Source organism: Ammospiza nelsoni, chromosome Z (assembly GCF_027579445.1).
Source record: "Ammospiza nelsoni isolate bAmmNel1 chromosome Z, bAmmNel1.pri, whole genome shotgun sequence".
Classification (NCBI taxonomy): domain Eukaryota; kingdom Metazoa; phylum Chordata; class Aves; order Passeriformes; family Passerellidae; genus Ammospiza; species Ammospiza nelsoni.
The window spans coordinates 38,228,908-38,243,690 of record NC_080669.1 but is presented as its reverse complement, the minus strand read 5'-3'; the positions used below and the strand labels follow the sequence as shown (position 1 = coordinate 38,243,690).

The 14,783-nt window shown below is 37.4% G+C and overlaps 1 protein-coding gene across 1 annotated transcript in view; it reads right to left on the bottom strand.

Moving 5' to 3' along the window:
• Positions 1-3,990: 3,990 nt before the first annotated feature.
• Positions 3,991-14,783, bottom strand: part of FREM1 (FRAS1 related extracellular matrix 1) — a 57,193-nt gene continuing 46,400 nt past the window's right edge. Inside the window, exons 32-36 of the mRNA XM_059492430.1 lie at positions 14,551-14,709; positions 14,234-14,359; positions 13,452-13,567; positions 6,239-6,324; positions 3,991-4,885 (exon numbers count right to left, since the gene is read on the bottom strand). Of these exons, the coding sequence (XP_059348413.1) occupies positions 4,686-4,885; positions 6,239-6,324; positions 13,452-13,567; positions 14,234-14,359; positions 14,551-14,709 (687 nt within the window). The 3' untranslated portion in view covers positions 3,991-4,685. The remainder of the gene's footprint in view (positions 4,886-6,238; positions 6,325-13,451; positions 13,568-14,233; positions 14,360-14,550; positions 14,710-14,783) is intronic.

Below are 14,783 nucleotides of genomic sequence, written 5' to 3'. Positions count from 1 at the left end.
AGGGTCTGGGATTCCTGAAGGATGGCTGCAGCAGTGAAGTCTGAGGCAAAAAAGGAATTCAATTACTCTGCCTTCTCTATATCTTCTATCACCAGAATGCCCACAATACTCCTATAGGTCTCCCATATAGCCTCTCTCTTTTTCCATGTTCCATAAATTTCCTGTTTGAGATTTGCTAGAAGCTTTCTGCTCATCCCTGTAGGTCACCTGCCACCATTGTTTGATTTCTTGCTCATGGGGATCCATTTGTCTTGAGCTGGGAGGAATGCTGAATACTGACCAGCTATCCTGGACTCCCTTGTACCTCTAAACCATGGGATTCCTTCTATTAGAACCTGTTGATCAGGACTACTTCTGATTGAAAAAAAGACATTACCTCTATGCAAAAAAAAAAAAAAAAAAAGTCTTGGGAACAAGAGCTATTTTGTTCATATCATTTAAGTGTACTGACATTGAGAACAGTATTTAAGTAACACAGAGTTGTCCATACTACAGTTAGCATAGCTTCTTAAAGGGCAACGAGGGAGGAGAACTTCCTCTGAAGAAGACTGAGGTTTCTGAGGGACAAGGACTTTTTTCACATCCTTATTTAAATCAAGAATCATATTTAAATAATTTTTATAGACTGGCAGTCTTGCTTGAATTCATTCTTCTTCTTGTATATCCTGCTTGCAGACCTATACCTTTTCTTAGATTTATTTCTCAAAATAAGCAGCATTTTTGTCTTTTATGTGGGGTTAACTTATGGTACAAATGTCCTTATAGCATTCACTCAATAATTGGCCCAAACAGAAGAAAAAACTGATCAGAAGCTGATCAGAGTAAACAGTAGCTGTATTATGCTTAACTATAAGGGCATTTATATTATAAATTTATATTATTTATATATAAAATATAATATATATAATATAAAAATATAATTTATTTATGTCTGTATATGATATATAAAATATAAATAAATATAAATAAATCTAAATTATAAAATCTTATATGATGTATAAATATCTATAATTATATATTTATATTATATATTTATATTATTTCTATTAATAACTAAAGTCATTATCACTAGAAAGTTTTTGTGCAATTTTGAAATTAAGAAATTCATATTCAATAAAGTATGTTTTTGGGTTTTTATTAACACACATTACAGAGTTAAACATGACAATATATATAGTGTTTTGAATAGAAAAATTACCATAGCACCAATCTTGTGATGTAAATAATGCAGAATCAGCAGTAGTCACTGAATCTTATGCATAATTCTCTCAAAGTTATTTTGATAATTTGAATGAATAAAGGCTTGAAGTATCCATATGTAGGAAGAAGATCTGGAAAACTTTTCTGATATTTTTCATACTAAATACTTGATATATATATAAAGTTAATAAAAACTCAAGTGTTTTAGAATACTTTGGTTCAGAGCAAATGCTCCTGTGACCTGTTGCCTATCCATTTTTTCCACAATCATTGTTTTTGAGTTAACTACCTCCCTGTAAAATTTGTTTGAAATATTGACATATTTAAAAGATATTTGACAGGGAGTGAAAGTGGTTAAAAGTGACAAGCACACACAGTGCTCACACAGCCCATCCCTGTATATAAATCTAATATAACTGCTAGATTTTCACTTAGCATCTTGGTTCTGTTGCTCTTGGGTATGCATTTATGGATAGCTCTGGTGAAATAAATCCTTTGTTTATCCAGAAAGTGTGGCATCCATATGTGAACACCAGAATTTCATGCTCCTTTTTCTTATTTTCAGCCTTTTGAAATACTCCTCATATCACTCCTCATAGTGCTGATCCCCTAAATACTGATTTTTCGTGGAGTTTACTCAGCATCTAATTCAAAAATGCTGAAGATTAAAAAATCCCCAAAGCTCCTCAGAACTGTAGGCCCATCCATTTCTAAACTTCTTAGAAGCCATAATTTCCTATGTCAACAGAAAAAAATATTTGTGCTTTCCCTGATTTGAGTGTGTTTTGTTCTTTGAACTCTAGTATCTAACAATGACAATAAAAGATGTAAAGATCTGTGAAAAAATACCTATTTAAGGACAGGAAAAATGAAATTTATTAATTAAATGTTTGGAGCAGTTAATTGTATTGGAAAAAAAATCAGCTGCCCTCTCAGGGCAGAAATATACTTGCTCTGCAATATAAGAATTTTAGTTTCATTAGTGTATTGTTTCAGACAAAACTAAGCCAGTAAACTCATGCAGTTCGCACAACTAAAAATCTGTTGTGTGGTAAAATCTTCATGCGCAGAAGTCACTATAAAGTAGTTCAAATGATGTACAGAAAACTTCCCCTACTCTCAAAAGCAAACCTGAGGTCACTGTTGTGTCAGATGGCATGGGTCATTTATTAGTTACTGATCAAGTAACAAGCACCTGTGTCAAAATCCCCACTCTGTTGATATCATTAATTTATTAAATAATTGGGAGAGGTATTTGAATAATCTCAATAGGTTTTATCAAATTAGCACCAATAAATTCTACATCTTTTATTTTTAAAAGGCCCTAAAAATAAAAGTTTATGTTAGTCAATTTTCCCTGGAATTCCAGAATACACCACTAAAAGATACTGAGAGTGCTTTTTTAGATGCTTTGTTTTTTTCTGTAATGAAAAATTTCAGGAATAAAATCAGGTCTAAAACTAGATATTCAGGAGTACTTGGTTTGGAGACAAGTAGCATATCTATGTTGACCTAGAAAACTCCTTAAACAAAAGAGTTTCTGTCTAGCAAAAGTGTCTAAAAACTTCTCATAACTATTACCTTAAAAAAATTTTAAAAGAATTAAAAAAAATTAAGAAAAATTAAAAAAAAAAATTAAAATCCTGGAAATATTTTTGTCTGCATCTGTTGATAGCAAGAGAAAAGGTGAGGAGTTTCTGTCCCCAGTATGTTTTTTCTCTGATTCTGCAATGCACCCGTATTTATTGGCAGCAGTATTTTCAGGGAGGCTCTTTCCTGTATACAAAGACTGTTCAGCTGCTCATGTGTTGATATAACTTGTCACAGGCAAGGAGGAAGGATGAGTAACCCATGCATGACAAAGGCAAAGAGGAGGAAGATAAAACCCCTGAAAGTGTCCTTTAGCTCAGAGAGCAGAGGTGATTCTACTCTGTCTGTCTCTTGCAGGACTGAGAAATTGCTATGAGCAGCGCAAGAAGGAGGTTTTGCAGCTCTGTTGCAAAACTGATCCAGAGGCTGGCTGAACAGATGAGCAAGGGGGATCAACTGCCAGCAGCAGGCAGGCAGATGGGAAGGATGAGGGTTCATAGGTGCGGGGCAAATTCACCCTACTCACTTCCAAACCAGCTGCCACACACTGGCTCCTATTAAGAGGAGATTTAATATTTGTTTTTTAGGATGCCTATGCTTGGATCCTCATTTCATTTTTGTTTGGGTTTTTCATTGTTTTTGTTTGTTTGTTTGTTTTGATTTGTTTTTGTTGTTTTGATTGGGTTTGGTTTGGATTTTTTTATTTGTTTGGTTGGTTTTTTTGGGGTTGGTTGGTTGGTTGGTTGGGTTTTTTTTTTTGTAATTTTAAGGCTGGCAGTAAAAAAATTCAAAAAGCAAGCTTTTGACAAGTAAAATATAAATCTACTATATTGTTACAAAATGGTTATAGTGCAACCGTATTTTTCTAAAATAATAAGTTTGGCCAGCTGGTTTTTTTCCTATTAATTGCTGAGTTTTAAGCCATTCTTACAATTAAATCTGGATTTTTAAAAATTATTTTTAAAAGCCTCAAAATCCCTAATAAGGACTTAGATTAATACTTTTCAAAAGCCATAGCTGCTTTACTATGAAATGTGTCTCATGATTACATTGGTTTATACACACATATAAATCCTATTGATGTTCATGTATCAGTGAATATCCCCAAATAATATCCTAGGATTAAGTTGTGGGGTTTTTTTTAATAAATCATCATTTGCTGTAAGATTTGATTTAAAGATGTCCCATTATTTAATTACACTAAAAATTACAACACCATCCTGCAGTTCCAGGAAAAAAAAAAAAGAAAATTTTTGCTTAGGAATGTGAAACAGATGCAACTCGGTGTGGGCAGATCCATTAGGTTCTGAAGCTGGCCTGGGGAGGTAGAAGAAATACAAGGCCTTGCTCCTGTTAGTACTCTGTCACCAGGCAGTGTCCAGCCATTGGTACTTTTGTAAGATGTACTTGGGTATCCACCAAGCAAACTCCAGTACTTACATGACATCACTCACATCATCACCCAAAAGATTTGGTTTTAGGCAACTATCTACCCTTATTTCCAGCCCCAGCAGCATTCCTCTTTGTGTGACTGCAGAGTAAAACTGCAGCTCACAACTCTTCCTTTAAGAGGCAAGCAAATCAATTGACATGGTACTTTCTTTAAAGAAAAAGTACTTTTGCACAGAAGTGTGATGAAAGCCTTGAGACCCAGCTCTTTGGTATAAAAATACTCATAGGTAAGTGGCAGATCAAAGTCTTTGGGGAGATTTCAAAACCTTAACCTGGGCTTAGTTTTTGCATCTGATCTCTATACCTTCGTTAGTTGCCAGTGCATCTGCACCTCTGGCAGCATATAAAATAAGCCCTGCTGATGATTAGAATGGTTTTCTAACACAGCTAACATACTGAAATAGCATGAATGTCCATATTCTTTCAGAGGCATCCTCCATCCATTACAACTTCCTTGAACATATATAGCTGTTTGGTTTGACCTTCTTGCAGTCAGTTGCTTGCCATTTTCCTCGCTTCTGCACAAATACACAATTTCTTCCTCTCACTGAAAAGTGGTAGGAGCCTCTTCTCCAGTTTATGTAGGTTACAGGCTCTCCTCCATTCCACTCCCAGTGCCCAGGATTGACTTGGTCATTCAAACCTGTGTGAAATCAGTAAGACAAATCAGTGGTGTTTATTGTCACTGGAGCCAGATGCCAAGAGAATTATGCTGTTCTATAAGTTGTTCTTTATTAAAAAATGCATACAGTTGCATTCTGAGAGAAAACATCTGATAGAACACAAGCAAAACACAATTTATGATTTAATTAGTTCACTTGAATCACAGTTAGTGCTGTATGAATAAAAGAAAGTGCACTTCTCTGCAATAGTGCGTCTCTAAAATGTTTTTTTCTCCTTTGATCTATTGCATGTCTACGACCTCGTAGGCTTCTCTTTCGATACTTGAAATAGCAAGGAGTCTGGGCAGCATCAGATGCCTTCAGATTTCTTCTGAATATAAAATTCTGCAGATCTTTATGGACATGATTTACACTGTTTAAATTAACACTTGTAAAACTAGTTTGTGTTAATTAGTACAAAAGAAAACATATCTTTTCCCCTAGCCTCTAAGACCAATAGGCATGGCATAATTTCAGACATGACTTGTCTTCTTGTGAGAGACCATAATTGGCATAACAATCTTGTACTCTTTATCTTTGTCAAATAAATTTATTTCTTTCAAGTTAGCAGAATTATGATATCATTAAACATGATCCAAAACTAACTGTATTTTTCTAAGTTAATTTAGTATACCTAGTAGGTCCATCTCAGCAAATTACTAAGAGCTGATAATCACAGTCCAGAATCAGAGAGAAAGAACAACACTGAGGACAGTGTAGCAGAAACAAGGTTAGAAAAAAGCAGTACCACTAGTATATGAGCTAAGGCAGTCGTTCACAGAAAGGATGTACTAAGACCCATCCAAATTCTTTCAATTTCTCATTAAATATTAAGTGCCTAATAAGAAGTAGCTAAATCTGAAATGATATGATGAAATGTTCTTTAGCTTATCATCTAATTAATTAATAAGATTTCTAACACAAGACAACACCATTAAATTAGGAGTAACACAAATAATTATCTAAGTTAAAACAAAATAAAAGAAAAAGCTAAATTAGGGATAAATAAAATAACAGTTGAAAGAAAGACAAGATAAAATTGTAGGAGCTGGAACTATTTTCTTCAGCTTGTGTCAAAATAGGAAAGGTTTCAAGGCAAAAACAGTCCAGCAACAGACATCATGATAAACACATCTTTTTGATAAAGACTTATAAAAGTAGCCAGGTAAATTATGGCTTTTTGGTTTATGCCTTGCACTGAAATAATAAAGCAGCAGAAATATGAGAACAATACAGTGTTTGAAATCTGGGCTTGAACTGCTACAGCAGTTTCTGCTTTTCAACATGCACAGTAACTGCAATCTGCAGAGAGAACTTGCAGCCAATATACTTGCCTATCCAAAATGGCGTCTTCCCACTGAAGTCCCACAGCCACTGCATGTGTTGTTCATTAGCTACACTTGTTAGACTCCCCAGGTACCTAAGCTCAACGACAGAGGGCAGAGTAATTAGCATTCCACAGAGTGACAGACAGCTCCCATCAACTTATCAACAATGGGTGTTGATTCTACTATAAAGCATATAAATAATGAGTCACAGAAAAAACACAACTTACTGGCATGAAGAAATAATTACATGAAGATGAAGTCTTAAAATTGTGGATTACCTGGGGAGGAACCAAAGTCCTAATCTGGTTTCTTTAACAGAAAAATTAAATCAGTTTGGCAACTGAAGGAAATGTATACAGGAAATATGTGCCTCATACTCACAAACTGTGTTTTAAACTATTGGCACAATTATTGATACCTTATTTTCCATAAAATAATAAATATCCTACACTGAAATCCAAGCCACTGAAAGATACAACTTCATCTATCTGGTAGTAGAGCAGGAGATATCTTTTTAAAATCATATTTTGACAATACTGAAGCCTTGAATAATACATTTAAGTGGTAATTTGGTTCTGAGAAGTAATGATAGAATCAGAAAATCATAGAATGTCCTGAGTAGGAAAAGACTGAAAAGACCATCAAAGTCTAGCTATTGGCCCTGCACATGACAGCCCCAAGAACCACAAAATGAGCCTGAGAGCATTGCCCTAACACTTCTTGAACTCTGTCAAGTTGGTGCTGTGACCACCTCCCCGGGGAGGCTGTTCCTATGCCCAACCACCCTCTGAGTGAAGAACCTTCTCACTATATCTAATCTAAATCTCCCCTGTCAAAGTTACACACACATCCTCTAAAATCAACATTCGGGTTGTTGCATCTTTCCCCCCCCCTCCATTTCCTTCCTCTGCCTCTATCCCAACCCTTTATTTTTTGCATTTTCGTCCTTTTCAAACAGAACATCCTCAACAAGCTGAGATGTTCTGTTTCTCCATCCTCCTGTGAACCTGCACTCAGTAAATGCAGGTATCCCATGGGTTCCCCCAGTTGTTCATCACAAGAAATTTGGTATCTGGAAAGCAACACATTCTTCAGAGGATTATCTGCAGTGGCTATGCATTTAGTTCAAATCGGAGATAAGTTTTGGTTTGTATTAAGCAGACTAATTTCTGAATTAAGTCAACACATAAGCTCTGTTCTGCATTTGTGCTTATAGTTTGCCAGCTCCAAAGGAGGATTTGCAAAGTTTAGCCACTGAGTGGCCTTGCCACTGAGAAGTCTTCCGACCAGTACCAAACATACAAGCACCAGCAGGCTGTTCTTAAGCCATTTAGAGATCGGGCTAAATCTTTAGGCATTAAGAGACAAATGTCATTCTTCACATTTGCTGGGAACTGTCAGCCATCAGTGGCTCCACTTTCCTATTTATCCATCTTTGTGTCTGCATTGGTATATCACCTTTTTACATGTCACACCTGGTGTTGCCATCCCTCTGATGCTGAACATCTGGTGCTGACATTTATTTTGTCCCATATTTTCTGTTTCTGACTGCTGCTCAGTCTAAAAGCGATGCCAACCCCTTCAGCCTCCCAGAATATCCTGGATGACAGTTGATAGGGCCAGAGCAAACAACACTGTTCATAAAAACATTTTAACAGAGGAAAAAAAAACTTTTCTAACATTAGAATAAGTAAATGGTATTGTAAGGATATTTTACTAATTTCATTTCTTTTGCCAGATAACAGAGACAGAAGATCACTATTGCTTCAGATGAAGTGATAACTCTCGTCTTTAGGAGCTGGGGCAGCAACCAGGCCTGAAGAATGGCATGGCAGACTTGAGCTCACTATGGAGACCATGAGCAGATGTTAGAGTGAAAGCCCACCATTAAGCATGCCACCTAGTTAAAGATCCATGCCTGGAGCTCCATTCCCATTATTGCCCTGTATGTCTTCTAAGAGTACTGATCCCATGGATTTCATATGATGCCACACAAAGGGAGCAGGAAAAATTTACATGAGAATAATTCAAAGTAGTAGTCCACAATATTCTGCACAGTCCATACTGCACAAAATCTGGACCATTCCTTAATCTGGGCCCACAGGGCCAGAATATGAAATAAATTAATTGTTTTTTTCTGAGGGGGGATGCTCCTGCTGCAAAGTCATCCTCCATTATCCCTGCAGGCCAACCAAAGCAGGAGGGGATGGAGCTGCCCTCTGCTCCGTGCTGCACAGTGGATCTGCCAAGGCCAGCAGGTCAGCTGGGTGTTAGCCCTTGCCTGTGCCATCACAGCTGCCCTGGGGCAAGCACTGTGCAGTAACAACAGGCCCATCAGGGGCACACCAGAGAACAGCATGTAAAGGTTCACACTGACACCTGTGTACACTCTCCTCAACTAAAGGTGTGGCAGAACAGCCTCAAAACTGTCTGGTAGCAGTCAGGATTGTACACCCACTGTGGTAGAGGCCCCCAAAACTGCACCCAGTGAAGGTATCAGCTGAGCTTAGCTCTGCCTCTCATCAGGGTAAGATGTGCCTGTTCCACCCTTGGGACAGACTTCCACCCTTCTGGGCCAGTCTGCCAGGCATAGAATCTCTGGTGAGCTAGGAGCAAAGCTGTTACTCTGACAAACACTGTCGGGAATTTTCATACTCCATCTTCTCCTACAGACAGAGTCCAGGAAAGCAAACATAGCTAATTCAGGTTGTCCTCTCAGGCTAACTGCTTCAGCAGCAGGATTCCATTCTGACTGCCAGGGGCTGTGGTTGCACTGACCAAATGGACCTGAGAAGAGGTTTGCACAGCAGTTTGTGGTATCATTACTAGGTGAACAAGAACAAAAATAGAGCATTTTATCTGGGTTCTGCTTAAGGACACTCAAAACCCAGGAACTAAGTAATTTACTTTAGGTGAGCATAAAGCATTATGCACCAAAAAGCATCAATATGTGTCAGTAACTGCTCTATTATTTATGACATAGAGGCGTAGTCTGAGCAATAATAGTTTCAGACTTCAATCCACGTACCAGGGAGAGACTTCATCACTGTGAAAGGAAAGCACTACAATAATTACAATTTAACCTAATATTTTCTCTGTAGCAGTGTTTTCTAAGTACAGCTTCACAAACACACAAAATTACTGAGAGAGAGCAACTGTTCTAATTGTTATACCTGTTTAGGGGGGTTGTGTATTTTAGGGAAATGCAAACCATCCTGAAAGAACATAGCACTTCCATAATGTTACTCACTGAACCTTGAGGCATAGGATCAGACACTGGAAATTACAAGATAATGTTATTTATGGAGTGTGCATCTAACACTTCCTCATGTAAATTAGTCAAGATAAAGAGTTATTATGCCTTATTAGGGAAAGAACCCAAACAAAACAAAAAACAAACACCAACCAAAATAAGCCACAACAAACCCACACACACATCACTTTTTTCTGTGCTAAACCATCTATTTAAAATTGTTCCTGCATGATTTATAATTTTTGTTATTGAGTCAAGAGCATCCTTTATCTTAGAGCAGTTGCACAAATTAAGGAAACATTCTAGGTAGCTATTGACCTTGAAATATTATATGGAAATACTTAGCACAAAGACTTTACTGATTTTCTATTGAATTGCCTGATGCATTTAAGAGTCTTGTACCTTTTTGGCAAATTTAACAATGGCAAAAGCACACTTAACTAAGTATGAAGGTCTCCATGGGACACAACATTTTATTTGAACTGCTGCAGTAAATCTGTGTCCTATATTGATATTGAAGGGTGTGGGGGGTGACTGAAAGACTGTGCTTATCTCAGTCTTTTGTTTGGTCACCTAGGGAGTTATCCTGATGCCTTGAAATAGGTGTCTCGTGTTGCTTACAACACCTCCTATCATTCAGAACATTCAGATGAGAGTGGCAGACATGATGCAGAGCTTGCAGAAGCCCTGCACTTCCAGACTGGCAGTTGAAAGCCAGACAGCATACACAAGGCCTTTAAAATTACTCTAGGTACCTGGATTCCTCTGCTGGAGTCACACACATATGAGTTAACCATTTAGAAAACCAGTACTAGAAGAGGACTGATGTTCCTAGGGAACACTGAGCCGTACTTTAGATGTGGTTCTGCCTGTAATTCCGAAGGACTGGGACCACATGTAGCTATTCAAACAAAATAACATGTCCTGCCTTACACAGCTAGCAGTACAGGATCTGAAACCTAATAATATTTGAGCTTTAATTAAATGTTCAACTTCAAAAAAGATGAAGGTATAATATGACTAACAAGGCAAAAGACACAACTGTGGGTTCTATCTATGCAGTTCTCCTATCCCTTCAGTGGCAGCAGTGAAACCATCTCACACACAAGTGAGTCCTGCTGTACTGACCCTTGGGGAGGACATGTTCCTATTGGATAAACAAGAGCTGTGGCATAAATCATCGAAATTGCTTCTAAATCAGACTGCTGTGGCATCACTCAGCCATAATATCCCCCAGATGCTTCTCTTCAGGTTGCCAAGAGTCTCTTCATGCATACAAACAAAGCTAGAGAAATGAGTTCTTAAACCACCTTGCTCTCCATTGAATTGGAGAAGGGTTAGAAATAGTGCAAGATTTTCACAGCAATTAACTGAGATTTCCCTGTCCCCCCCTCCCATTTAACACTGATTTATAGAAACTTGCATCAAGACAAGCACTTATTTTTGTCTGCTTCTACCCTTGAACATGAAAACTAAAGAAAAGGGTTGCATACCACCTGCAACAAATGCATACAATGTACATCAATATAAACTCAAACAGGCCTGCATTAGCCCATGTATATGTACTTATGTCTAGACAACAACTGCTTTCACAACAAATACGTTACTGTGATGGAATAGAATCATAAACTATCATGTTGAAAGGAACTCTAAGGATCATCTGGCAAAAGGACAGTCCAGACAAGATGGGCCAGCACTCAGTCTAGCTAAACCTTGAAAGTGTCTGATGTTGGGGAATCTGCTATCTCCCTGGGGAGAATCTTCTAACGGCTGATCTCACAGTAAAAAAAAAAAAATCCCTTGTGTGTACTTGGAATCTTCCCAGGAATAACTTGTTCTCCTAGCTGTTGATCTTTTCTATATGACTCCTTGTAAAAAGGGAGTCACTATCCTCTTCTTAGCTACCCTCTAAATATTGAAATACAGTGAAAAGGGCTCATCCATGTCTTCTTCCTTCACATGGCAGGCTCTACTGTGCTTTGATCAACTTTGTGGCCCTTGTCCAGACACTTTTTAGCCTACTTCTGTATACTTTTTGTATAGCCTATTCCCAAGTCCATCATTTCACAATTGCAAGATTGTCTCAAAAAGGGTAGGGCAGGAGACTGTTAGTGAATCAACTTCAAAAATGCTTGGGCTCTTTTTCCTGCATAATAGAAAAATTCTAGCAAGACAAATTAATAGGGCTTAAAATTATGCCATTTTTTATAGTAGTCAAAAAATTATTCTTTTTTTCATGAAAGTTGGCTGATTTACTAAAAGTCAATTCTAATATTTTCATTTGATATCTAGTTTGTTGATCTATTGAAAATTGAGGGCTGACCTCCATGGTAGTTTTATTTCCCTGTTGGAAACATTTAAATGTCAATAGAATGCATATTAATAACAGAAACACCACAATTAGTGGTGGTGATGATTGCTGTAGAAGCTGGGGAAAAGCACAAAATAAAATTTAATAAGTTATGTTCTTTTACCACATTTTAGCATGTTCCTGGAGCGGTACTCTTGTAAATTAGTTCCAGATGGAGGCAAGGAGTACTCTATTTACTAGGATAAATCTTCCTTAGTCTATGCTAATATGACATTAATTGAATTAGCACTGCCGTAGGATTCATTTCCTTGTGGATTCAGTGATATGCCTTGATTTTCTGTGTAGCTTTTTTAACACTGTACTTTAGTTACCGTTGTTTACATTTATTTACTTTTATTCAGTTTAGTATCTACATTGCACTATCAAGAAGCTCCCACCTACAAAAAATATGGGTCACAAAGACTACACTCTTTTAGATGATAGGATACACCTCCCAGAAGAGTGACATATGGTTCCAAGAGATCAATTCACTATTGAAGCCTTCAGAAAAAAAAAAATCACAATTTATAGCGTTGTTTGTTAAAAAGTAGCATAATAAAAGCAGATAATAACAAAAAATTTCAGGAGCTGAAATAGTAAGTAAACCAAGTGTTAACACAATATTTAGGGTTGGCTCACAAGAGGACATGACTTTTACACTTTAGTAAAGAATATCTTCCATCAGCTGGGAGGTAGTAGTATCAAGACTTTTCTTTTGACTGTTACCAAGACAACATAATCTGGCATAACTAAGTGGAATGAATCAATGCTTGTTATGCATGCTTGGCCATGATTCACTGTTCAGTATGTCCTTCCATTACTTTAGGAACATAAGTTGTTTCTATCATTTCTCACTCTTCCCTGTTTCAATTTTCCTTTGGAGTAATGGAGAGGTCTGTTTAAGCCCTTCCTATTTTTCAGATTGGTTTTCAACCTGGTGCTCACAATTCAGGACAAGGTACAGAGCATGCCTATCCTTGGACAAGCTTCATGATATCATGGCTAACATTTTTTTCTAGTGCTAACCTAATACCCCTAAAGCCAAAATCTCGAACATGTATCCAGAAAACAAGACTGACAGGTTTTTTGTCTCCTACTTTGAGACAGCTATTATTATTATTACTATTGTTATCGTTACTGTTGTTGTTGTTATATCCCTAAAAAGTCAGAAATACACTGTTAAATTGAATGTAAAAGTTTTCAAATAGTTACAGAATCTTCAAATCTGCATCTTCAGAAGAATACAGCGAGGCACACAGGAGCTGGCAATATTTTACCATTGCTATATAAAGAGGAGGTAGTGCCAAGGAAGTGGTGGGTAAGAGAGGATTAAATTCTGAGTCTCTACTGACTCCCACTTTCACTTCTCCTGAACTAACTCTCCCATTAGAAAAATATCCTCACTGCAGATGGACAGCTTTGGGAAACAACCACCTGAAGCATTATGAGACTAATATTTCTATCGTCCACTGTGTTTGAATCCCAGGATTTGTGCAATTTTGGGGGGAGCTGTGCAGAGCAGCCAAAGCTTGGCTTATCCAAATAAATTTGGTCTCAAGAGCAGCATTTGTCTCAGGGCACCAGCGCTGTACAGCAAATGCATGATGGTCTCTTACTGATCTCTGCAAGCCTGAGCAGCGATGTTCCAGGTGACCTTGTGATTCACTACCAGGAAGTAGCAGCTGCCCTCATGATAAGTCCATCCAGAGGGACATTTCTTCATAGTTACCTCCTAAAATAAAAGAGGAAGAGGTAAAGCAGACTTCTGTCTATGCACAGATAGTCTGTGCACTAGTGTCCAGAATTAAACCAAGCATGAACTTTGGTGTCTATAAATAAAAATAGAGCATTGCTTAAAAGATTTAAACAAATAATGCCTGACAGAGGATCCTACAGTTTATAATTAGTAATTTTGATGGTGACAGTAGGATTCACTTCCAAAAATCTTCTAAAGACTTTCTATTAGTTTGGACACCATTTTCTGTCTCCTGTGCTCTGTACAGGAAAGCAGTGCAACAAAATTTAGCATGACATCTTAAGTGGTGGGGGGAAAGTATGTTTACATAATACCTAAGTAAGCTTATTTTACTAAATTCCACCTATTCTCCCACCGACTTCATTCACTGACTGTGTTATGTCCCCATTGTCCCAAGCACCACAACACTAGTGCTCATGTGGTTTGTCCAGGAGCACCTGTGGATGACAGAAAGAAAAGGCAACCACAGCAGTCAAGTCCTCATCGTATTCCTGGGAAACTTTTGTTTCCGCTGAAAGCAAACCTGAATCTGGTTAACATTTATGCCCTGTTCAAGTAAATAACGGGTCCTCTGCTATAGGGTATCACCAATCGTAGACTCCATGCTCTGATGTAGATACCTACACATGGCTACTTTTTTACCTTGCCTTGGGAATTCCAGAATTTCCATGATATCCCATCACACTGAAATAATTTCTGTGTTCTTTCTTCATAATGCAAGAGACCCTTTAAATCTGGTGTACAAGGCTTTTGAAAAGTGTTAAAGTCCTGGAAAGAGAAAATGTCATTTGAGTATTTGAAGGAAAATAATTACACAAAGCAAGTGAAATGAAACAGATTAATTAGGTCTTATATTAAAATTGTATGCCATGAAAACTCTTCTAGGTGTTAAATCATTTTGGAAAACAACACGACTGAAAACAGATGGTGAAAATGCCCATGGAAAAAAGATTTCATACCTTATGTCTTGATCTTGGTTCAGCTGCAAGTTCTGCCTTATTAGCCAGTGGGATTTCTGTCTTCCTAGAGGAGATTACATTTATCTGTGGTTGTGCTTTCTTGTTGGTTTCAGCTGAGGAGGTGTCATCCTCTATTTTGAGTGATACAATCCCATGATACTTCATTTTACAGTATCACACAAGAACAGGAGAGAAAAAGGGTTAGTACATACAAGCAGCTCTTTAATTTAGTT